The following is a 26,329-nucleotide window of genomic DNA, read 5'->3' as shown; positions in this document are numbered from 1 at the left end:
ACTCCAGCCGCATTGAACAGATAACTGAATCCTTTTCCCTCTAACATTCTTACACCTTAATGAAAAATCAAGTTTCTTCCTACCTAAAATGTCTGCCATGATCAGCTTTCAGACCTGGCCTCTGCCAGTCTTGGGACTGTTTGCTGTCAGATCCATTTCCTACCCTTCCCCTGCTCTGCTCTGCTCTGCTCTGTGTTGAGAGAGGATAGGAGATATGATACTGATTGCTGCAGCTTGCATTTCTCAGGTTCCCAAATCAGCTGACATTCGGGCTAGGTTCTGCCCCCGGGAGGTGTAGGCAGTAGATAGGAAGTAGGAAAAGAGGAGAACTAATGTATGGCCCTTTCTGTATTTGGGAGAAGTCTCTGGAAATGGCTGTACCATGTCTGAGGCTCTAGGTCCTGCTGGATAGGCCTGCCTTGGTTCCAGCTTTTGCTGGGTGAGTCTAGCCTCTGGGCTCTGGTTACACCACCTCCTTTCTTTTTCTCTCTAGCTGAAGTTGTTAGTGGTTTCCTCCTGTTGTCAGTTTCTGGGTGCCTCACCATCACTGAGTTGACTTTTTAGCTCTTCTAATGTCTATTCAATCAATTCTTTGCATTACATTCCTTCTGTTCTAAGTACTTTGAGTAATTTCTGTTTCTTCATGGGTTCTTGACTAAGACGATGTTAAATGTTATCTCTAGGGATATTATCTTATTTTTCCTGCCATTGCTTGACTTCCATTTCTTGGCAACTAAAATGGTTTTCATTCTGTGAAATTTTCTATTTTATTTCCTTATTTTATCTATGTCTATAATGATAGATTAGGTTTCCCAGCTGCAGTAACAAATAATCCCAAATCGCAGTGGCTCATGTGCAGTGTTTGACTTGTTCCTTATACTATATGGCCATCTTTGGTTGGCTGTAGCTATGATCAATGTTTTATGAATTCTATAACCGGACCTGATGGAAGAGTCTATCTTGAGCATTTCACTTATTATGTTTACAGGGAAAGAGAACTTGGCGAACCATGAGCCAGCTCTTAAAGCTTCTTCTTAAAAGTGAAGTATATGACTTCCAATCATGTTTAATTGGCCAGAGCAAGTCATTTGACCATGTTTGACTTCTTTAGGAAGGGGATGTATAATTATCCTATAGGAAAGAGCTGTGCCAAATATGATTAATGTAATGTAATTGACCACATTACTTGATGACTTCAAAGTAATTGTCATCTTAGATGCCTCTGTCGTACTTGCAATTTTCTTTTCTATTGAATTATATGCCATCTTTCCTCCTACCTTAGTTTTCTGCTATTTGACCATTATTTTTCAGTTTCTTTAAATGGCCCTTATTATTTTTGACTTCGCTTGAATGTTGATACCTCCAAAGATTCTAAACTTGATTCCACTTCTGTTTTTACTCTGTGTATAAACTTTATTGGGGAATCTTATGTATTACCATGGATGCCAATATAATCTTTATGTTAGAAACTCCAAAATCGATGGCTACAATCTGTATCTTGTTTTAAAAAGAAGAGCTTCAGTTACTTATAGTAGGTTCAATTCAACAAATTTTTACCTGAACTCATTGTCTCTTTCAAAACACATTCCTATGTTCTAATTTGCTTTTCAGTTTATAGAGCACAGACATTTTCATGGTTGTCTGAGACAGAGACTTGGGAATAATCCTAAGTACTCCCTGTTGTCAGCCTCCTTTCTGATTGGTAAGCAAGACTTATTATAAACCCTTTTCACATCTACTGCACACATTTTTCATGATCACCACTGGTACTGTTCTTAAAACTTTGTTCTTTCTTTTCCTTCCTTCCTTCCTTCCTCCCTCCCTCCCTCCTTTCTTTCTTTCTTTCTTTCTTTCTTTCTTTCTTTCTTTCTTTCTTTCTTTCTTTCTTTCTTTCTTTCTTTCCTTCTTTCTTTCTTTCTTTTTTTTTTGAGACAAGGTCTCACTCTAGCACCCAAGCTGAAGTGCTATGGTACCATCACAGCTCACTGCAGCCTGGACCTTCTGGGCTCAGGTGATCCTCCCACCTCAGCTTCCAGAGTGGCTAGGACTATAGGCACACACCATCATGCCTGACTAATTTTTTTAATAATTTTTTTAGATACCATGTTGTCCAGGCTAGTCTTCAACTCCTGGCTCAAGAGATCCTCCTGCCTCAGCTTGCCAGAGTGCTGGGATTAGAGGCGTGAGCCACTGTTCCCAGTCACAGATCTTGCCATTTCCCTTCAAACTACTGAATTAATCTCTCAGGTGACCTTTGTATTCCCAAAGGTCCCCTTCTAATCCATCAGCCACACACACAGAAGGAGCCTTCCTAAAATACAGGAATTATTCCCCAACTTCAAACTCATCCATAGTTTTTTAATGCTGATTGAAAAAAAAAAGTCAGACACTACATTAAATCAACAGACACATTAATAATAATACAAGTTTAAACATATTTGTTTTCATACTTATTTCAATGTCTCTTTTCTAGACTGTGAAGTTAAATGGGTAGTGACTCTAATGTACAAGTCTGTATCCTTAGGACATTGCATAGAGTCTGAAGATAGTCAGTGTTGATTCTGTTGAATAAATGGGTTTGTTTCTGTTAAGTTGTATCTGATTGGGTTGGCCCCTTTGTTTTCTTCCACCAGTCATATTATTTAACCACTCACTGCTCTCTCTCCCAGTGTTTTGCATATTTGAGAAGGATGCCTCTCTACGCTTTCACCAATATATTAAATGGAAAAGACTGGGGATAAAGTTCTCTGCCACTGTACTCTAAGTAATAGCGGCAATCTGGCGATTTACTGGGTTGGAAGGTTTTTTTTCCAGGAGTGTATCAAAGAGAGCGATTAAGAAGGAATCTGGGGACAAATTATGTTTGGGAAGCCAGGCAGAAACTGATGACAAACATTATCATAAAAGTGACAACACCAAATGCTGGTGAGGATGTAGAGAAGCTGAATCACTCACACATTGCTGGTGTGAAAGTAAAACAGTAAAGCCACTGTGATAAAATAATTTGACATTTTCTTAAAAAACTAAACATGCAACTACCATAAAACCCAGTAATTGTACTCTTAGGCATTCATCCCAGAGAAACAAAAACTTATGTTTATGCAAAAACCTGCACACAAATGGTCATAACAATTTTATTTTTAGTAGTCAAAAACTGGAAACAACACAGTTGTTCTTCAGTGGATAAATGGGTAAACTTTTGTACATCTTTGTAATGAAATACTATTCAACAAAAAAGGAGAACAAACTATTTATATACACAGTAACCTGGTGCATCCTTAGAGAATTACTCTAAGTGAAAAAAAGTCAAACCCCAAAGGTTAAATTCTGTATAATTTTATTTATGTAACATTCTCAAAATGACAAAATGATAGAAATAAAGAACAAATTTGTAATTTCCAAGGGTTAAGGAGAGGGTGGGGGCAGGAGGGAAGTGAGTGTGCTATTTAAGGGCTATATGAGATATCCTTATAGGGACAGAACTGTTCTGTGTCTTGCCTGTATCAATGTCAGCATACTGGTTTTGATATAGTAGCATAGGAAACTTGCTACTATATCAAAGTACCAAGGAAACTTGGTAGAAAATATGCTGGATTGCTCTGTATGATTTCTTAAAACTTCATGTGAATCTATAATTTATCTTAAAAAGTTTAAAAATTGTTTTAAAGATAATCAGAATATAGAAATATATAATACACATATAATTATATGGAATATAATTAACATAAACTATATATAACTATAATGACATACAACTAATTATGTATAACTGTAATTACATATATGCACATATGTAACTTTCATTCTCTTCATCCATAAATTTCACAAATTAGAGAAAACCACAGTTCACCTTTTGATATGCTTTTTTCAAGACATTTTCTAAATATTTACAAATATATATGAATGATACATTGCATATATGAATGACATATGCCTTATTTAAATTGTTGTCTATGCAAATATTACTTTAATTTATATAACATATATTATATTGTTTCTAATATCTAATTTTTAAATATTTTTTGTTATTATATAAAGTGCTATAGTGAACTTTCATACATTTGCATACATTTTTGTCTTTATGTCTTCACAAACTTCCTGGAAGTGGAAGTGCAACGTCCAGAATTATATGATGTCTAAAATTTTGATAACTAGTCACACATTTCAATTGGAAAGAACAGTTGGTATCTCAGGTGATTGAGGTCAGAGAAGTGCCATTTCCAAAGATGGGATTAGGGACTCAAGACAACACCTAGGGTATGGTTGCTCTCCCTGAGCTAGCTGTAAATCCCTTTGTATTATGTGCTGGTGGGTCAAGCCATGCAAGGTATGAATTATATGATTTCTGAGTTTCATGTCTAAGACAGGCAATACAAACAGACAGGTACGTACAATTTATTTGCTACATTATTTTTTATTTTAGAAAGCAACCAGATGAAGAACTCTCAGGCTACTGAGGCAGGTTAAAGACAGCAGAGGGCGCTCATAGGTTATTAGCAAAATCAAGGAAAACATTTTGTATATCTGCAAGGTAGGTAATAAGAAATATCAGCACCTTCTATTGCATTCAGTTTTTCATTGGGGATTCACAAATAAATGGCAACTACCTGATGCTTCCCCTTTCTAGTAACTACCTCTGACTTCATTTCAGGCATTGCTAAATGGTGCATTCTTTGTTCTGTCATTAATGGTCTCATTATCAAATGAGAACTTGTTTTCTGATACTGACAATGACCATAATAACAGTGATAGCTATTAGTCATTCATTGTTTCCTCTATATATTTTTGATTCAACAAATAATCATTGAATATTGATTGCAGGATCTTTGCTGGACAGGAAGCATAGAGTAATAAATTGTCAAGACCCATATCTCCATAGATTTTACAATGTAAAGGGAGAGATAGAAACCACACAAATAAACATGGGTAAAAGGATAATTATAAGTTATGATAATAACAATAAAGGAAAAGAATAGGATCCTAAGAAAGGTAATAGTGACAAGAGATTCCCTGTTTATTTTAGGTCATTTCTATGGACATGCCAAGTTGGGACTTGAGGTTGGAAGACCCATCTTAACCAAATAATATTCTGTGTGGAAGGTACTGAGTGTGTGAATATCCTGATGATAAGGAGAACTTGGCTTCTTCAAAGAACTGAAACATCACCTGTGTGGCTGTAGCCCTGGGAGCAGGAGCACAGGGATGCAAACCAAGGTCAAACCATGCATTGGGTGTCATGGTCATGGCCCTGTTTTTATCCTAAGAGCCCAGGAAAGCCATGGGAAGTTTTGTATCCAATGTTCTCCATATACCTGAGTGGCAACACTGCATATCCACTTGCATTAGTCAGACTCCTACGAGTCATTCCTGATACTTCCCTCTCCCTGACATGTCATATTGGACTAAACACCGTGTCCTGTCAACCTAATGTCTTAATATCCTCTTGAATCCTTCCACATGGTTCTGTCTGCATTGACACTCCCTTGCTCAAGAACTTCTGCCTGGCTTCCTGCTTTACTCTGGACCCCTCCGTCTAGCCTGCACAACAGCCCACTGATCTTTTAAAAATGCAACAATGATCACATGTGCTCCAATGCTCAAAACCCTTTGGTGGTTTTCCATTGTTCTTGGATTTAAGAATAAAATCCTGACCATGACCTATGAGGTCCTGTAAGACTTACTTTCTTCCCTAACTCTCATTTGCTTTCCGGCCACCTTGATCTTCCTTCATGGCTAGAGCACAATATACCTGGCCCAGGACTTTTGCAAATACCATTCATTCTACTATAAATGTCTCTTTTCCTTCATTGCCTTATGAATTTTGTCCTATTCAACCACTTTATTATTTCTCTTTTGAGATCTCAGCATATGTCTTAGGAACTTTCCCTCACCCAGTTGTTATACATTTGTGACAGCTTCCAAGAGAAACATCTTCCTTCCTTCCCTAGCAAGTCTCTCAAAACATAATTATAGGTTTATGTAGGATTATTTGATGATTATTTGTATCTCCCATTTATTTGTGAGCTTCAAGATTGTTCAGTATTTAAATTGTGTGGTTTTGGGAATATATACATATGTTAAAATTCTTTAACTGTATACTTTCAATGCATGCAGTTTTTGTACATCAATTATAAGTTTAGAAAATTAGTCATATGCTATTAGTCAATAAAGAGTCCATTTGGGCCAATAAAGGAATGGCTACATTTTGAAGGCTTTTTCACAATATCCATCTGCATTTTTAAAAATGCCCTTTATTTCTCAATTCAATTTTTGAAAATCCTTTATAAAAACATTAAACAAAAATATTTTTATACAAATATGAGTGCACATGCTTATACATGTAAGCATGTTTATTGCAGAATCCTTTGAAAAGCTGAAAAATAGGAGCAATATGAAAGTCTATGAATAGGGAAATTATGAGCTACTGAATAAGTTTTTAAAGATTTATATCTGTTTATCTAAACTAAATGCCACGAGAAATTATTCAGTAAGACAGTCAAGCTGCAGAGTCAAGCACTCGCCCAAACCCCACTCTACATGTGAATATGTTTGGATATGTCTGAATAGGCAGGGACAACAGCATCAATATTGGTTGCTGATATGGCTGGTTTGGGGATAATGGGATTAGTGTGGGAGATTGTTAACTTTTAAAAGTATATACACATTTACACATTCCCCTCATTTTTCCCTCTCAGATGGTGAGCATATACCACTTTAATAATTTTTGAATCTCAGTTTTGAAGAAAACATTTTGCCAATTAGTACGCATTAAAAAGTAATTCCTTTCACCTAGGTAATGGGTAGATAGGCGCAGCAAACCACCACGGCACACGTTTATCTTTGTAACAAATCTGCACGTCCTGCACATGAATCCCAGAATATAAAATAAAATAAAATTTTTTAAAAAGAAAGTAATTCCTCTCACTCTCAAAATAAATACAAAAGGAAATCAGTCACCCAGACTTTTGTCCAAGTTTGGCTCCAGCATTACCCAGTGATCTTGTCAGATTCTCAATTGCATCATTTCAAAAGGGAATAATCATATCTAATTTTTGTACTAAATATGAGGATTCAATGAGGTAACATTTAAACGGGACCAAGTGTGGAAGGTATCCTAATGAAATCTGTTTCTTAAGAAAGGTAGGTAGGTTTGAAGGATTGTAGGGCCATCCTTGAATGTCAAGAACTGCCATAGTCTGAGTTTTGGTTTAAGCTTTCTTCTGTGACTGAAATGCCCTTCCTTCTTCTTCTCCATATCTTCAAATCCTTTATCATCCATCAAGTTATGGATCGTATATTATTACATCAAAGAAATCTTTCTGGATTTCTGAGGGAGCATGAATGGTTCTTTGTGCTGGTTCCCATGTTCCCATGTCTGTGCCTCTGTTATGCTGTGCCCTGTTGAGTATATTTAGTTGGTTTTGCATATATATCTTCTGCATCAAGACTGTGAGCTACTTGAAAGCAAAAATCATGGGATATTCAACTGTGTACCCTTACTATCTTGCCCTTGGCTAGAAGCTCTATGATTTAAATTTCTTCGCTTCTTGCAAAATACAAGAAACATTTACAGAACAGCTGCTCTCTGTTAAACACTGTTCTAATTGCTCACGATTGCACCAGGAACATTGAACAGAAGAGGCCAAATTCTTGCCTCGTGGAGCTTACATTTTAATGAAGGTAGGCAGAAAAAGGAATGAAATAAATCAAGTTTTAACATTGTGTTAAAAGATATGTATTAAAAAATATATATCCATAGGAGAAAAAATTAAGCAGCCAAAGAAGATAGACATATTAGGGTAGATGATGCAGTTTTAAATAAAGTGATCAAGGAAGGCTTCACTGAGAAGGTGATATTTAGGAGAAGACCTTAAAAAATGAAGGAGCAAGCCATGTGGCCATCTTGGGAAAGAGTAATTTAGGCACAGGGAAGAGGAAATTTAAGGTCCCATAAAAAGAACATACTTGGACTGTTTAAAGACTGACAAGGATCCCAATATGGTTGGAGTGAAAAGAAGAAAAATGATGAGTAGGAGAAAGTAAGGGAAGTGAATAGCTCAGATAGGATCTTTGCCACCATTGTAAAGAAATTTTAAAATGTAGTATTTGCTCCAAAAGAGATGGGAAATGGCAGAAAGAATTAATCTGAATTGAATTATATTTAAATGGAATTACTCTATCTACTCAGCATTTCTGTAAAAAGCTAGGTGTAAATTCCCTCAAGTACTTGAGTCATGATAGAAAGTTTGGGATTTGGGACAGAATAGTGATGATGTAGATTGTGTCCTCAGCATGTCACAGGGGAATTCTCTGCTGGGAGTTAGACACACCTGGTTGGAACTCCCATGTAGCCTCTACCAGTTTTGGTATCTCAGGTATGATACAATTAGCCTCCCTGAGCCTCAGTTTCTTTACCTGTCATATGCAGAAAACAATGCCTCCCCAACTCAATTCAATTACATTGCGGTTATGAGGTTACAAGGAGATAATAGTGCGAAAGGGTCACAAAAGAAAAATTCAATGCAGATGAAAGAGATTCTTGATCTTTAAGAACAGGTGTACCTGCTGGCTGCAGACACGGATCTTATTGGAGGGTAGGGGAAGAAGGCAATGAAGGGGAGGAAGAGGAAATACACATTGTAAAGCAGTTGGGAAATCTTCAAAATCTCTATAGATCATTGGAGATCTTTGTCGGCGATCTGTTAGGAATTTACCAAATCCCATATTGATATGGCACTTTCCCAACCCCCAACATGAAAAAGTGATTTCAAAGTGTACCACACACAGGTGAAGATAAAGGCAGAAAAGTTCTGGTAAAGTGTGTTTCTCACATATAGGTAGTGTATTAATTAATATAGTTGTAGTAAATGCGTTATCCAGGCAGAAATCAAAGAGTCAACATCGGAAAAGAGATTTTGCAGCCACATTTGGTGGGGAGAAGCAGTTTGTGTGCCAGATACGGAATATAATAGACATCCTAGGTAATTTAGTTAAGTGGGATGTGGTACTTGAAATTGACACAATCCCTAGAAAATGCAGTGTGAGTTGTCTGAATTTACTGTAGAAAGTAGCATGCATTTTTCAACATTTGGTAGACATTCACTCTTGGTTTGTCTACCTGTATTATTAAAATTATTTTTGCTGCATGCAGACCTCTTTTGACTAAGTAAAAACAGGAAGACAGACAAACAAACAAAACATTTATTAAACATACACTTGAGTTACTTCCAGAGTTTCTGTGTTTGGGAAGGACAAAACCCAAGATAGCGTTTGAGAACTCAGTAGAAGCAGCACATAGAAACATAGAAACTTTATTCCAGATTAGAGCACTGCTTTAATTGGCATCTTGCTCCGTGATAAGATTTCAGTCTTGTCTTACTGTCTGCATTAAATAATTCTGGGAGAATACTGTATTTCTAGCTCTGCTGTCACATTTTCCTTCTGGTAAGTGGGCAAGAACCACAGCCATGGCTGCAGAGGATCCACCTCTGTGTAATAAGGTGGTGGCATGAAAGGGCTGCACTAAACATTTTGAGGACTCTTCCATCCCTGACACTGCTATTCTATGAGAAAAAATAGTGACTCTGGGGGAAGGCAATGATTTTACTAATTTTAAAAGGTCAGTTTTCTTTCTTTTTTTTTTTTTTTTTTTGAGACGGAGTCTCACTCTGTCGCCCAGGCTGGAGTGCAGTGGCGCGATCTCGGCTCACTGCAAGCTCCACCTCCCGGGTTCACGCCATTCTCCTGCCTCAGCCTCCCCAGTACCTGGGGCTACAGGCGCCCGCCACCACGCCTGGCTAATTTTTTTGTGTTTTTAGTAGAGACGGGGTTTCACCATGTTCGCCAGGATGGTCTCGATCTCCTGACCTTGTGATCCGCCCGCCTCGGCCTCCCAAAGTGCTGGGATTACAGGTGTGAGCCACCGCGCCCAGCAAAAGGTCAGTTTTTAAGTTTACTAGCATATGAAAGTGGGCTCAGATAGTTTTAAAATACTTTCCAAAAAAGATGTGTAAAACTTTTAACTCTGAAACTGCATACATTTTTAGGAGTTGAGAGCTTGGTTTGAGGTCAGGTTTTATTCCTCTTTCTGTCACTTATTGGCTCTGTGAATTTGAACTTGCTACATTATCTGGGCTTTAGTCCTCCTATTTTGAACCATTCTTTGATTATCCGTTTGAATATATAAACATATAAATATTCACCAGGATATATATATACACACACACACACACACACACATATATATATATTTGCATCATTAAAACTTTAACCATGGCCAGAAAAAATTACTAATAGCAACACGAATCTTCTCAACAAACTACGTGATCCCAAAGCGCCATATTTATTCTAACTTTCTAAAAGCAAAAATGCAGTCGGGGTGTTCAAAATGAGTTCTGTTTGGTTGAAGCCAGAGCCTGAATCCTGAGAACTCTCTGGGAGTTGCTTTGAAGGCTCTCTCCTGGAGGACTTGTGAAGCAGAACTGGAAAAGCAGGATTTGGCTGCTCTTGGATTGTCCAGGAGCCACATGGGTGTGTCGTTTGAAACACAAGTCAAAGAGAGGAAAGCAATGAACAAGTAGAGAGGATTTAAGATGTTAAATAAACCAAAGAACTTTTAACCTTTTCCTTAAAATTTTTATGCTTCTGCACTATAAAATAGAAGAGGTTTCATAATAAAGTCAACTATAATACATATTTAAGGAAATAAGCAACAACAACAACAAAAGGAAAACTTCCAAGTGTATAAAGAATCAGAAACAAGAATGAAGGGAGAATGTGCATTGAATAAACCCCTAAGGATAAGCTGAGTCACCAGTTTTACTGAGTTTCTGGATAGATAGATGATGAAAAAGAAAAAACTAAGTCACATAAGTCTTTTTTTTTTTTTTTTTGAGACAGAGTCTTTCTCTGTCACCCAGGCTGGAGTGCAGTGGCGCGATCCTGGCTCACTGCAGCTTCTGCCTCGCAGGTTCAAGTGATTCTTCTGCCTCAGCCTCCTGAGTGGCTGGGACTACCGGCACCCGCCACCATACCTGGCTAATTTTTTTGGCTTTCACAGTGTTAGCCAGAATGGTCTCTATCTCCTGACCTTGTGATTTGCCCGCCTCAGCCTCCCAAAGTGCTGGGATTATAGGCATGAGCCATAGTTTCACTCTTGTTGCCCAAGGTGGAGTGCAGTGGCTTGATCTCAGCTTATCACAACCTCTGCCTCCTAGGTTCAAGAAATTCCCCTGCCTCAACCTCACAAGTAGATGGGATTACTGGCACATGTCACCATGCCTGGCTAATTTTGTATTTTTAGTAGAGGAGGGGTTTCTCCATGTTGGTCAGTCTGGTCTTGAACTCCTGACCTCAGGTGATCTGCCCGCCTCGGCCTCCCAAAGCGCTAGTATTACAGGCGTGAGCCACCGTGCCCAGCTGTCACATAAATCTTACAAGCAGAAAAGAGGAATCTGACTTTAGGGAAGGCATTTTTTTTTCTTGCCTGATTTCTAAAAGAAAAATTTTCCGTAAGACTTCATGAAAGGGTTACAAGTGACATTGTGGCCAAGGGCGGTTTTGCTCATCCGGTGCATTGGAATTTCCTGTCTGACTTACTTATTCCTAGATCCCTCCCTAGGAAGCTCTGACGGAGCCAGTCTAAGCATAAAAATCTAGTGTGTCCTCTAGTAGATTTTGTCTTAATCCAAAACACTTGTATAGAAATTAAGAATTCATTAAATGACTTTCTATCCATTACCTCTTTTGATAATTTTAGTAATCTAGTGAGGTTCATCCAAATTTGTTCTTATGCAGGAAAGAAAATTTATATTTAAAATACCAAATGACTTAAGACACACAAAAAAGATGACTTGAATTCATATGATTTTAAACAATGCAGGACAAGTGGAGTTAGAATTTTAAGTCTACTGAAAATATTAAGGCCAGTAAAAATCATGCCAATGTTGTTCAGCAGAGGTTGAGAGGCTCTCAGATGAAACCAGGTATTCAGTTATTGGATATTTTTCCAAATACTGTACCTCTCTCTACTCATCATATCAGATAGTGTGTAGAATCTCTTCTCTCAGAGTTCACCTTATTTGTAGAGCATTCATAATGCTTATCCCTTCCTCCAGATATTCTTTATCTTTTCCAAGGCATTCCCAAGGCCCCTTTATACATAACTTTATCATTTCCTTCCACAGTTATGAGATACACAGAGCTGCCTGATTGCTGAGTCCATAAACTTCTCAATAGCCAGCTAGGTTTTCATTTCAGTAGCATTGACTGATTGACATTGTAGGTATGGATTAAAGAAGAGTTAAAGAAACTTGTTAAAAAAATAAATAAATAAAGGAGGGATTGGCCGGGTGTCGTGGCTCACGCCTGTAATCCCAGCACTTTGGGAGGCTGAGGCGGGTGAATCACTAGGTCAGGAGTTCAAGACCATCCTGGCCAACATGGTGAAACCTCATCTGTACTAAAGAAAATGCAAAAATTAGCCAGGCATGGTGGTGCACACCTGTAGTCCCAGCTCTTGGGAGGCTGAGTTAGGAGAATCACTTGAACCCAGGAGGCAGAAGTTGCAGTGAGCCTAGATGGCACCACTGCACTCCAGCCTGGGCAACAGAGTGAGACTCCATCTCAAAAAAAAAAAAAAAAAAGATCAATGTTGATAAGAGAAACATAAGATCTATCTATCCAACTATCTATCTTAATTTAGGAAATGCCAGCTGCACGCCGTGTCTCATACCTATAATCCCAACAGTTTAGGAGGCTGAGGTGGGCAGACCACTTGAGGCCAGGAGTTCGATACCAACCTGGGCAGCATGGTGAAACCCTGTCTCTACTAAAAATACAAAAATTAGTCTCTTCCTTAGTTGCTTCCTTCTCCTTAGTTTAATGTTTTTTTTTTTTTTTTTTTTTTTTTTTTTTTTTTTTTTTTTTTTTTTACATCTCTAGATTGAGCCATTCCTCCCGGCTCATCAGGGCATCTTAAGTTGATTCACGCATCAATTCCAATTTTTTCATATGCAGTTAAAAAAAATACGGTATTAAGATTCCCTATGTTTTAAAAATTCATAAGGAGAAAAGTGGCGCTCAGGCAGGTAAAGTGTCCTGACCATGGTTACATAACCATTAAGTGGCTGATGTAGAAGTTGAACTTACATCTTGTCTGTGTCTTCTGCTCTTTCTGCTCCTCCATGTGGCCTTGCCTATTGGACTACATCATAGACCAGACCTGTAGGGTGTACTCTAAGGATCTGGGGTGTGGGGACCAAAAATTATAGGTGTGTACCAGAAGCCTGAATGAAGGTAAAGTATTAGGACACCTGCAAGAAGAGAGAGACTGTTCTCTGAGAAGATGGGAATGAAAACATACAAACAGAAGTGACTGAGTTTAAAAGCTTAATTGGCCTTAGGGTAATAGTCAGGAGTGTCTGGGTTGGGCATATTTTGATTTCAATACCCAAGCCTGATTCTCATCCTTAGAAGCAGATGGGAAAGGGTGGACTAAGCTCTGGGGGAATACAATAGTAGCTTTCTGAACTTACATTAATCACACCCAGATTATGAAATGGAGCCAATAGGGAAAAGGAGTATTTCCAGACCAGATCACAAACAGAAGTTGGGAAAGGCCACACTTCCTGAATTTGCATATAGGGTAACTCAGCTGAGCAAAGGAGTAGTGTTGTATTTCTATGAACATCTTGAGGTATGTCTTAGATTGCTTAGCTTAATCATTATTCTCCACTGCCTTCTCCTATACTATTCTGCTCTGTTCTCCAGTAACACCATGGCTTAGAGATACAGCACAGGCCCTGGAATCAGGCTGCTTGAATTCAAATTCTGTCTTCCTCCTTTATTAATATAGCCACATTAGCAAATCTCCCTGAGCCTTTATGTCCTTATTTATAAAATTTAAGAATAATAATATCTATTTTGCTTAGAGAATATGAATTAAATGAAATACTACATAGCACTTAGTCATTAATCACTTAGCTTAATGCCTAAAACAGAGTAAGAACACCATTCATACGAGTTACTAATATTACTACTTATCCAGATCTAACACTTCTGTTTTTATATTTCAATATGCATTTTCAGTAGAGAGCTGAGTAGCGAGAAACAAGTATTTCTGAGCACTCAAACTATATTGTTTGCCCATAAATCTAATTGCGTGAGACAGAAAGTTTGTTATCCTTTTTCTTTGAATTAGGTTCAGCAAATTCCACTTTTCTCATGAGTAACTAACTGCATGACTACATGGGTCCTTAGATGGTTAGTGCATGCTAGCCCTCACTTCACAGGCTGAACTTGTACAAAGCAAGTTCCTAGCAGGGTTGTGACAGGAACCAGGTCTCCAAACTTGCAATCCTTATTCACTTCATCTCGCAGTTGTACCTCCTCTCTTAAAAAAATTTTATTATTAGAAACTTGTACATGATAAAAGTACATTCATTTAAGATTAATTTAAAAAAAACTACAGTAAGAATTTTTTAAAGTATACTTTTTCTGCTTGTAGGTAGACATGGGTAACCAAAATTATTAAATAAAACTAGACAGACCCTTTTTCCTTTGTCCAATACACTGTTATTTCAGTTGTAAATTTTAAGTGAAAAATCACCTGAGGATGTTACTTTGATGAATGCTTTCCTTGATTATCATCAAATTCCATAAATCCCCTTGAGAAAAAAAGAGAAAATAAGAATTACAATTCAGACTGAACAGGAGTGTTAGAGTCATCACAAAGGTGCTGTATAATGTTCGAGCCATACTGTTCTTCTCCAGATTTTTCTATGTCAGAAAGAAATAAGACCTAAAATTTCCACATAGTTCATAGTGGACAAGCAATTTATGCACAATTATCTTTTTGCACCTGCCAACAAACCCATTAGTTAGGTATCTATTCACACATAAACTCCATAAAGGCATATATCTTGGCATTTTTTTTCAGTAATATATTCCCAGCACCTAGAACAGTGCGTGGAAAATAGTAGAAATTAATAGATATTTATTGAATGCATTTTTATTGTCTCTTTTTGTGTGTGAGAAAACCTTTGAAGCTCAAAGATTAAACAACCTGTCCAAAGTACATGGCTGGTAAGTTGCAAAGAAAAGTTAAAAACTTGGCTCTCCAGAGTCATTACTAAATGCTAGAAACATTATGCCCTATGGCTTAAGGACTGGGTACCAGGATATCTGCTGCGATCGTAGAAGATAACTCAAATGTGGTTTGTGAATTATAGTCTAGTGGAGAAAACAGACAACTCAGATACAAGTAATTTAATACAATGTGGGGATAAAAGTTGTTTTGAAGATTTCTGCAAAGCATTATGAAATCCCTGAACATGAAAAACTGAAATTTCTGATGTCTGTGACTTTTTTACAGAATTTGTTTCTGAATTGGGCTCTAGAAAATGATGAGACTTGCCAAGTGAACAGAGTGGGGTTTTGGCTTGGGGGCTAGGCATTTTCAGCGGAGGAAAAAATCACATGCACAGATATTGGGGGTTTATACAAACGTGACCTGCTGTAAAATGAAATTCATTTGTCATTGGGCTTAAGGTTGCACAGGTGAGAAATGTGACTGAAAGATACATTGGCATCAGAGAAGGACCTTTGACATCAGCCTAATGCATTTACTTGAAATTTGGAGACAATGGAAATTCATGAAAAACTTCTAAGCATGGCAGTGATATGACCAAATTTACATTTTTTGATATAAGTTCTGGTAGTAGGTAGAAGATGAATTGGTGAGGCAGAAAGAAAGTGGAACTTATTAGAAATCCAACAAAAAGAGAGAAAGAAAAGAGTGGAATTTATTAGAAATCCAATAAAAAGAACTTGGGAAAGAGATGATGAAGTCAGTGGAGCTGAGAAAGAGAAATGTATATAGGGTGCATATGCTTATACCCGAGGACGGTATATAAGGTAGAATATTCAGCAATTCAATGAAGGTGGTGATGAGCAGGAAGGATTTGAGAAGACCTTAGGTTTCTGGATTCTGGGTGGATGATGATATGACTTAATGAGATATGGAGGAGGGTTTTGAGTGAGATGATGGGCTTGGATTTAGACCAGTGGAACTTGAAACAGTAGTAGAAAAACGATAGAATTTTGTAGCAAGCAATCAGTTATTTCATCTGAAGCTCAGGAAAAATATTGCAACAGAAATGTGAATTTGAAGCTCATTAGATTATAGGCAGTATTCCCAATGTGTAAACTGCAATGTGAAAAACCAAGCACATTTGGAATTCTAAGGAACAATGACATTTGGTGGGCAGGTGCATGAAGGAAAGTCAAATAAAAAGAATGAGAAAGAATGACTAGTGGTAGAGAGAGACCAGGAAAATATGTCATAGAACCCACAGGGGAAAATATTCCCAAGAATTAAGGGCTCTCAAAAGGTGAGAGGAGTTAAGAATATGTATATTTTTCAGAAAAATGATGAGCAAAATGCAGTCTAGGTAGCTCCGAGGTAATCCAAAAGCAAGTGGAGACAACAATCCAGTCTATTCACTGTCCCCAAAGCTTGTCTCTAGCATTTATTATGCATCTGACACACCACTTAGGCATCAGACATATTGGAGTAAATAAAGTAAAATTCTCACCTTTATGAATCTTTGTTATTCCTCTCATTCTCTCTTCCAAATCAAATCTTGTTCAGTCATTCAAGGCCCAAATTACATCTTGCCTTTGCCATAAACACTTCCCTAAGCACGTTGGCCCCACTGACAGCTCCTTTCACTGGAAACTGCCTGTGATAGTTGGCTGACATTTATCTTGCCAGACTTATTGCATTGTGCATTGGCTTATGTAATTTTACCATAAGGACTGCAAATTATTTGAGGAGAAGGGATTAAGAGTCTAGATTTTTCCTTCACAATCCGTGTCCCCACTTTGTACATGTTAAGTGCTTAGCAATACTTTCTGATGTCTCCTCCTATCCTCCACCCCCTATTTTGCTTTTGGTCTTCCCTTGAACAGGGAATTATGGGTATGTCTTAGGTCCTGGCTCTGCCACCCGCAGATTTATCTCTTGAGCAGACATTGCTGTGTCTTTGAGCAAAGATCCTTCAGGATTTCTCAGTCAGATTGAGGTAGATGGGCTTTAGGTCTCATCTGCAATATATCTTTCCTTAATTAATGAATTCAAGTGCCTGACACTATATGGCAGGTACTGTGCTCTTGCAATCAGTCAGGTGATCTGGTGTCTACTTTCACTTAGCTACTTGATTAAAAATAAATAAGTCATTTCAGATGATAACAAATATTATGACACTGTAACAAGGTAAAGCGAGAGAATAACAGGCAGTGGGAATGGAAGAAGACAGTATTAACAAGAATGGTCATAGAATAGTTTCTGAGGAAGTGACTTTGAGATTAGCTGCAGGCTGAAGAACTAGTCATGAGAAAACGAGAGTATTTTAGAAAGGAGAGAGAGCAAGGGAAGAGAGCCTGAGATGGTAATAATTTCTAGCAACAGAAAGAAGGCCATTTACTCAGAATATAATGAGGGAAAGGGAAATCAGTAGATGAAGGGCCATTTCTGAGCCTGGAGTGGACAGCAATTCTTTAGCATATCACAGAGTCAACTCTTATGGTTAACACAGAGAAAAATGCCCTATTTTATACTTGCAAAATTCCCTAGGGAAGGAATGAAAAGAACTATTAGTGTTCTAACTCCTTGCTTTGCTGTGTGAATGTAACAATACGAATTCAACTAGAGCCTAATCTTTAGTTTGTATCTAATGGGTGGTGCTCCTGTTGTTGGCTTATGGCTTTCCTTCTTGTTTACATTAACAATCTTGGAAAGATAACAGTTGCAAAAGCACCCACAATAGGAATTGTAGCAATTTTAAAAAGCACCTGTGAGTTTTAACTATTTGTGGAGAAGGATTGCCTGTAGAACACTGCCCAATCAGATGACAATCTATCCCTTTAATCAGATGAGAGATTACAAAACCCCTGATTACTCCTACATGGAAGTGGTTCTTAATCTGCTATTGGTTAAAGACCCCTTTGAGAATCTAATAGAAGTCATGAACACTTTCCCCAGGAAAATGCAAAAACAAACAAACAAACAAAAAAAAAGAAACAAACAAACAAACAAAAAAACACGCTGACACAAAACATTAATAAAAATGTAAAGGCTTTCTGGAACTTTAAGGCCCATCCATGCAGCCCAGAACACCTGATCAAGGCATGACTTTCGAAAATTTCTGTATATCGGAATTACCTGAAAAGCTTGTTGAAAACCATATCCATGGCCTTGTCCCCAGAAAAATGCAAAATGGGATGAAGAAATCAGCATTTTAAAAAATAAATTCCCCCCAAAGGATTCTGTAACAGGTGGATAGACCACACCTAGTGAAACTCTGCCTCAGGATCTATATGGGAGAAAATCAGAGAGCAGAGGCTTAGAGCAGTGGAAACTGAAAGCACCTGGAAATTCGGAAGAGTGAATTTCATCCTGGAGCACTGAAATTCGGGAGATTCATATGGGGAGAATAAAGCATACAGTAAGGTAATAGTGTCAAATCGGAGCTACGTAGGCAAAAATAACATGTATTGGGAATTAGACACAGGCTTGGAAGCAGGCTGAGAATATTGGAAAGACTCTGGGATTGGTGATCTGCCCGAAAGCAGTCCCTCGTGATGAAAACCAACACTCATGCTGAGAGGTTCTCTTGTTCGTCTCTAAAGAGAGGTTATCTACTGTCTCTGCTAACCTTCTTGAGCTACTCAAGCTAGAAAATATAGGCAGCTTTCACCACACCCATCACTAACGAGCATATCACTACCTCTTATTTTCATCACATAATCTCAGTGCTTACCTGGGGCAGGCCATCTATTATTTTAACTTTACAGTTAAAATAGGAGCAAATAGAGGCCTTCAGAGTGGGAGGGCCTTGTTCAAGACCACCTAGTAAAATAGCACCTGAGTTAGAATCGGAACTTGGCTTTTCATTCCTTACTCTAGTGCTCTTCCTCCTCCCTATTTGGTCCTGAGATAAAAAAAAAAAAAAAAAAAAAAAAAAAAATTCCTGTATGGAACCACTTGATGGGAATGTGCTTTCCCCCAAAAAGCTCAGGCAGTGAATTCAGATGCAAAGTATATTTTAAGTAGGGCAACATTTTTCAATGAAGAATAACACATTTACTGGTGCCACAAATTATGTTTCTCATCTATTTTAATGCCATGTGGTCATTGTGTGGTCATTACGAACAGAAAACTGAACAAAAAGCAACGTTTGTCTCAGTGCTTACGTGCTCCTGGACATGGAGCGGAGGATGAACTCGACTGCATTCTCAATGATCTCTGTGCCCAGGAGGTTTAGGAATTTGGGGAAATCTGGCTTTGGGTCTTTGCCTGAGTCGTCTGGCTTGTCATCTGGCTTGTCTGGTTTGTCATCTGAAAAACAGAACAGAATCTCAGAGGTGATTCTCGGCAACAAAGAAGGAAGTCTCCTTTCCGTGTGGGGAACTCTTGGGATTCTTTCCGACCCACTCACTAATTTCATAGCCTTATATGGTTATATTCATCGAACATTTAATGCCTGTCTGGATAAAATCTTCACATGCGTTATCTCATTTATTTGTTAAAAAAACAAATAGACCGACTGATATTGATACTTACGTAGACACTGGCACTGCCTTGTGAGAGAGAAAAACAAAGTTCCTAGAAGCTAACTACTTATCTCAGAGTTAAGCAGCCAGTAAGTGCCAGTACCAGGACTGACATACAAAATGTCTGCTTTTCCATATGATCTCCATGCCCATCGTGATAATAATATTAAAGATAAATTATCAACTGGGTGAGGTGGCTCATGCCTGTATTCCCAGCACTTTGGGAGGGCGAGATGGGAGAATTGCTTGAGGACAGGAATTTGAGACCAGCCTGGGTAACATAGTAAGACTTCCATCTCTACAAAAAGTAAAAAGTAGCCAGGTGTGATGGTGCACACCTGTAATCCCAGCTACTTGGGAGGCTGAGGCAGGAGGCTCTCTCGAGCCCAGAAGAAGGGACTGTAGTGAGCCATGATCGTTCCACTGCACTCCAAGCCTAGGTGACAGAGTGAGACCCTGTCTCTAAGAAATAAAATAGATAAATACAAATGAACCATTTGTTGAGTACATGTCTAAGATGATCTACATGGATTGTCTTATTTTATCATAGCAACTCCACCAGGTAGGAACAATTATCCCAACTTAAAGGTAAAGAAATATAATTTGAGAGATGTTTAGAAACTGGTTGAAAGTCGCACAGTTAGTAAGTGGCAGAAATACAATTCAAACCCATGTCAGTTTGGCATTAAAACTTGGATTCTAAAGTACTCTATGATGAGCTGCACAGTCTTTGATGGAAAAGTTATGCAGTCTGCATTTCTTTTAGAAGATTCAAAATAGTATAACAATAATGATGACAAAGAAATTCTATCACTTGCATATCACCTAGTAGTTTCATAAACAGTGATTTTACAAATGTTGTGTAATTTTACCCCCTGAGCAATCTTACAGAGTATGCATTTTTTTAGCTCACTGAACTGAGAAAGTGAAAAGATTAAGTGGCTTACGGAAGACCTCACAGAGAGTAAGAAAAATGCTGGGACGATGACTGCAGGCCTCTTACACTAGATTCTTTTTTTTTTTTTTGAGAAAAAGTCTCACTCTGTTGCCAGACTGGAGTGCCGTGGCACAATCTCGGCTCACTGCAACCTCCGCCTCCCAGGTTCAAGTGATTCTCCTGTCTCAGCCCCCCAAGTAGCTGGGACTATAGGCGCCCTCCACCACGCCTGGCTAATTTAGTTGAGACGGGGTTTCACCATGTTGGCCAGGATGGTCTCAATCTCTTGATCTTGTGATCCATCTGCCTCGGCCTCCGAAAGTGTTGGGATTACAGGCGTGAGCTACTGCGCCCAGCCCTCTTACACTAGATTTTTAACCGCCCCTTGGAATGAGGGCCAAGGATCCAGACTGAGGTCGATTACATTCAAGATCCCTTGCGGGCTTTTTGACTTTGCTTGGTTGTCTTTATTCCCAGGAGATGAGAAGAGATGGAAGAGTAACAGTAGCTACATGTGGTCTCCCCTCTGAGCCCTGGTCACAGGATAAAGTGGGACCTTTATTTTTTAATTTTACTGTTCCCTTACAAGTAATGTTACCAGACTGGGTAAATAAAAATACAGGATGCCTAGTTAAATTTAAACATCAGATAAACAACAAATGCTTTTCTGGTACTATAAGAATGATCCATGCAGTAATTAGGACACACTGATGCTAAAAGATTATTCATTGTTTATCAGAAATCCAAATCTAACTGTGTTTCTTGTATTTTATCTGGCAACCTCAGCACAAGTTTTAACTCGAGAAGTCCCAACTTCTAGACAATGTACCCCTGACTTTGGATAAAAGAAATGTAACTACCTTTTGTGTGGAGGTTGTCAAATTACATCAAAAACTTTACATCTATATTATATCCTAAAATGAAAACTAGTAGTGAAAAAGATTGGCAGGCAATTCTATAAGCGTTTATTGTTTACTATGACACAACTAAAGATTTGATAGAAGCACCAGTTTGGGACTTATAACCAAAAGCAATATACTAATCATTACCTATTCATATATCCGATTATTGGTTCCTTCATTCAAAAAGTATTTTTGAGCCTACTTTTTTAATGTTTTATTTTTGAAACAGGGCTTCACTCTGTCGCTTAGGCTGGAGGCCAGTGAAGTGATTATGGCTCGCTGCAGCCTCAACCTCCTGGGCTCAAGAGATCCTCCCACCTCAGCCTCCTGAGTAGCAGGGACTACAAGCATATGCCACCACAGCTAGCTAATTCTTATATTTTGTGTAGAGACGGGGTTTCGCCATGTTGCCCAGGCTGGTCTCGAACTCCTGGGCTTGAGTGATCTGCCCACATCAGCCTCCCGAAATGTTGGGATTACAGGTGTGAGCCATCGTGCCTGGCCTGAGCCTACTATTTTGTGCATAGTTATGCTAAGAGTCAAGGTAAAAAAAAGACAGCTATAGATATGACTTCACATAAAGTGCCGGGCAACCTAGGTACTCAGAAGGATTGTTTTGTTTTTATCGTGGGAAGGAGGTGGAGGCAGAACTCATGTGTAAGATGCCTATTGTGTAGGTACTGCACCAGTGCTTTCAGCACATGCCTTAATCGTCATTCAGCTCAGTAGTGGTATCACAATTACGGGAGAGAAGACAGATGCTCAGGAAAATTAAATGACTCACCTGAAATCACTCATCTAGAAAGTGGCTGACCCAGAGTTTGAACCTTATTTTTTCTTAACTCCACAAAGCACATTATTCACATTCTATAATACAACCTCCAAACAATTGTTCTGTAAAGACACTTGCCAAGGGCAAAGCAGTAATTTCTTGCATGAAAGATGACATATTTTCTCCCGTTTTTCTATCTGGCTACTTGCAAAATAAATTCTATTGACTTGTTATTTTGATATGACACTAAAAGCTGCCTTTTCAAGATGCAAGAAGCCTGGGATTGGAGTGGGTGGAAATCAAAATCTTGGCCTTACCTTGTGAACCCCATATATATATTGAGAGGTATTAAAGTGTAATGGATTGCATTTTCTGGAGTTTTATAGACCTGTCGGATTCCTGCCTTTAACAAAAAATTAGCCATATAACCCTGCACACAGTGCTTAACTTTGCTATCTCTCAGTTTCCTCACATGTTGTCAGGATTGAGAGATATTTTATATAATATATATATACACACACACATATATATCTATATCATATATACATACATATATCATATATATACCAGTTATCACAGTACCAATCCCAAGGTAAACTTACCTTATATAAATAAATAATAAATGAAAGAATAAATAAATAAATAAATGTTCTCTGTTTTATTGTTACTACTACTAATAACAGCAACAAAATGACTTATAATTCACTTTCTCCTCTAGTACTTTAGAAGATAATATAAATTTTAAAAATGCTATTAAAATATCAAACAATTTATATCCTAGTAACAAATCTTCAAAGCCAATAGTTTAATATTTCCTTTTTTCAAGTATTATATGGGATAGCCTTTATTTACAGTAACTACCTCGTTGAGTTTCTTAGTGAATGTGAACATAATTTCTTAACAAACAGTATTGCTGATATTTGTACAATTTTAATAGTTTGCAAAGTAATTATAAAAGCATATTCATTTGAGCTGGTGAAGTTGATAGTTATCCCATTTTACAGATTAAAAAAACTGAGGTTCAAAGCAGTGAACTGATTTAACCAGTTTCAGAGTCTATAAGAGACAGGGTGGCGAATGGTCTTGGTATCAGATCTCACCTTTCACTTCACTGTAGTGATTTCTTTAGGAGTAGAATGGACTTAATAATCTTCCTGGCCATATCTAGAGTAATTCTGTTGTAATGTCTGCCTGATTGTTGCTCAGCCAAGTTACATTCAAAGGATTCTGTTACTAAATGTTTGCACTCTCTCTGTTTTCTGGTCTCTCATTCTGAATGGAGCTCACAGTCTTTTGCAGACAAACAATAAATTAATTAACGAGAAGGTAGCATACAGCATGAGCTTCTATGTACTTGGAAAAGGTGGGAAAGAAGTAGTTGCTTGATAATAGTAGAAAGAATCTAGGAACTTAGGTTGCACTCCCAGGTGCCACTTCCACCTATATGTATGCTCAAGTAACTTGCCCTCTGCAAGCTGAGTTTATTAACCTGCAAAAAGGGAAATGATAAAACTGCACATGTTTACATCATTGGATTACTATGAGAACCAAATGAGATTGTACATGACAACAATAACAGGTAATATTTATTGCATGCTTATTATCAACCAGGTACGCTTCCAATTTGTTTCATTCCTTTTATTGAATTTTCATGATAACTTTATGAGAAAGTTAAATGTCCCCAATTATATGTGAGGACTAGAGAGATTGAATAGCATTCCTGAAGTCACATTTCTGGTTAGTGGTAGAGCCAGAGCCAGGTCTAGGGGTTATATTCCAGAGTACATAATCTTCACCATTGAATATCATTAGGTATAATTATCAAAAAATAAATGCCAGTCAGCTGCCATGGAATTTATACTAGAAGAGTGTCATTGTATCATAAGCACATAAAAAATTTCAAACTTCATACATCCACTGAAAATAGAGGCTAGGTTTTTGTTAAAATCCTACTTTCTTTGTGTTAGAAGACATATCTCTTGTCTCCCAGGCCCGTGCTCTTTCTGCAGTGCCCAAAGACCCCTTCTTTCTTTTATGTTCTGAATCAGTGCCACCAGCTTTCTCTAGTCACTGCTAACTACTGAACAATTTGTGGGCTGTAATCAGAAGCACTTACCTGCATAGCAGGTCAGGATTAAGACAAGCAGTCCCAGGACAACTGTCAGGCGAAGTACTGAGACAGCCATTCTGGTAGCACTGGGTATTGGTGCAGATAAATTGTTCAGATACATCTGAAACATTGCTCCATTTATAAGGTATAGATAGGTGACATCATCTGCTTTGGAATTTGGATTGTTGCACAAGATGTCTGAACAGCTTGCTTTCGGATCTGTACTAATGAGCCATGCCCTATCATTCAAACCAAACATTTTTCAAATAGGGAAAGAAAAACCCTCTTGATTTTAAACATTTGTATCTATAAAGGATTCTGGAGTGAATCTCTTCAGGCTAGTTTCAAGGCCAGCATTGATAATTAGAGGGATATCAGATAGAATTACTCATCAGTGCCAAGCAGCAGGCAACAAATCAGATTGGCAGGGCAAGCCTACTCCCTCCCTGTACACTCTGTGCCTTCCCTCATGCTCTGGGACAATCCCTTGTTCCCACACGGGCATGCCCTTTCACACCCCATCCCTCTGCTCTTGCTCTTCCTTCTTCCTCAGATACCCTCCTCCTCGTCTCTCTTTGGATCACTCCTATGTATTTCTCAGTTCAAATGGCCCTTCTCTGTGAAACCTTCATGATAACCACTGCACCCTTATCCAGGCAGAGTTTGTTACTTCATCATCTGTCCTACAGCACACTTGACCCAATTGTATAAGAACTAAGTGTTGGTTGGGCGCAGTGGCTCACACCTATAATCCCAGCACTTTGGGAAGCTGAGGTGGGCGAATCATGAGGTCAGGAGTTCAAGACCATCCTGACCAACATGGTGAAACCCCGTCTCTACTAAAAATACAAAAATTTAGCTGGGCATAGTGGCAGATGCCTGTAATCCCAGCTACTCAGGAGGCTGAGGCAGAAGAATCACTTGAACCTGGGAGGTGGATATTGCAGTGAGCTGAAATCACACCACTGCACTCCAGCCTGGGTGACAGAGTGAGACTGTCTCAAAACAAACAAACAAACAACAACAATAACAAAACTGTCTTATTTATTTAACTTTTATTTTTCTCTTTTTTTCCCATCAACTTTTACTTTTATTTGAAGTTCCGGGCTACAAATGTAGCCATCAGGAATGTACAGGTTTGTTACATAGGTAAACATGTGCCATGATGATTTGCTGCACAGATCAATCTGTCACCTAGGTTTTTTTTTTTTTTGAGACCAAGTCTCGCTCTGTTGCCAGGCTGGAGTGCAGTGGCATGATCTTGGTTCACTGCAACCTCCGACTCCCTGGTTCAAGGGATTCTCCTGCCTCAGCCTCCTGAATAGCTGGGACTACAGGCATGCGGCAACATGCCCAGCTAATTTTTGTATTTTTAGTAGAGACGGAGTTTCGCCATATTGGCCAGGATGATCTCAATCTCCTGACCTCGTGATCTGCCCGCCTCGGCCTTCCAAAGTGTTGGGATTACAGGCGTGAGCCACCTTGCCCGGCCGGCACCTGGATGTTAAGCCCAGCATCCATTAGCTATTCTTCCTGATGCTCTTTCCCCTTGAAACCCTGACAGGCCCCAGTGCGTGCTACTCCCCTGAATGTGTCCATGTGTTCTCACAGGAGAACTAAGTGTTTTAATAGCTCTCTTCTCTTTCAGCTTGTGGATCTATTTATTTGTTTATTGGCAAAATATTGTACATATTCATGGTATACAATATGATGTTTTGAAATATGCATATATTGTGCAAAGGCTGTATCTGGCTATTTAATACACAGATTACTCATACTTACCTTTTTTGTGTGGCAAGAACACTTAAAATCTGCTCTCTTAGCAATTTTCAAGCATACACTACAATGTTATTAACTATAGCGATCGTGATGTACAATAGATGTCTCAAACTTATTCCTCCTGTTTAGCTCAAATTTTGTATCTTTTGACCAACATCTCCCCAATCCCTCCCACTACCCAACTCCCAGTCTCTGGTAACTATCATTCTACCCTC

General features: G+C 38.5%; 1 protein-coding gene across 1 annotated transcript; it reads right to left on the bottom strand.

Moving 5' to 3' along the window:
- Positions 1-7,248: 7,248 nt before the first annotated feature.
- Positions 7,249-24,442, bottom strand: C4H5orf46 (chromosome 4 C5orf46 homolog). The gene is made up of 4 exons (XM_023227016.1): positions 24,342-24,442; positions 19,255-19,399; positions 14,609-14,666; positions 7,249-7,457 (listed from the first exon to the last, which is right to left on the bottom strand). Exons 1-3 carry the CDS (start codon positions 24,409-24,411, stop codon positions 14,618-14,620), a joined length of 264 nt encoding a protein of 87 aa, XP_023082784.1. The 5' UTR covers positions 24,412-24,442; the 3' UTR covers positions 7,249-7,457; positions 14,609-14,617.
- Between the last annotated feature and the right edge of the window lie 1,887 nt (positions 24,443-26,329).

Source organism: Piliocolobus tephrosceles, chromosome 4 (genome assembly GCF_002776525.5).
Source record: "Piliocolobus tephrosceles isolate RC106 chromosome 4, ASM277652v3, whole genome shotgun sequence".
Lineage (NCBI taxonomy): Eukaryota > Metazoa > Chordata > Mammalia > Primates > Cercopithecidae > Piliocolobus > Piliocolobus tephrosceles.
Note: the sequence above shows the minus strand (reverse complement) of the source record. Positions and strands in the feature narration are given on the sequence as shown.

What these genes read in the sequence shown, in the direction of transcription:
- C4H5orf46 (XM_023227016.1), bottom strand. Translation starts at nt 24,411, where the DNA reads ATGGCTGTCTCAGTACTTCGCCTGACAGTTGTCCTGGGACTGCTTGTC. An exon ending in AATCCTGACCTGCTATGCAG is followed by an intron (nt 19,400 to 24,341) that starts GTAAGTGCTTCT and finishes TCTGTTTTTCAG; the next exon opens with ATGACAAACCAGACAAGCCA. An exon ending in CGCTCCATGTCCAGGAGCAC is followed by an intron (nt 14,667 to 19,254) that starts GTAAGCACTGAG and finishes TTTTTTCTCAAG; the next exon opens with GGGATTTATGGAATTTGATG.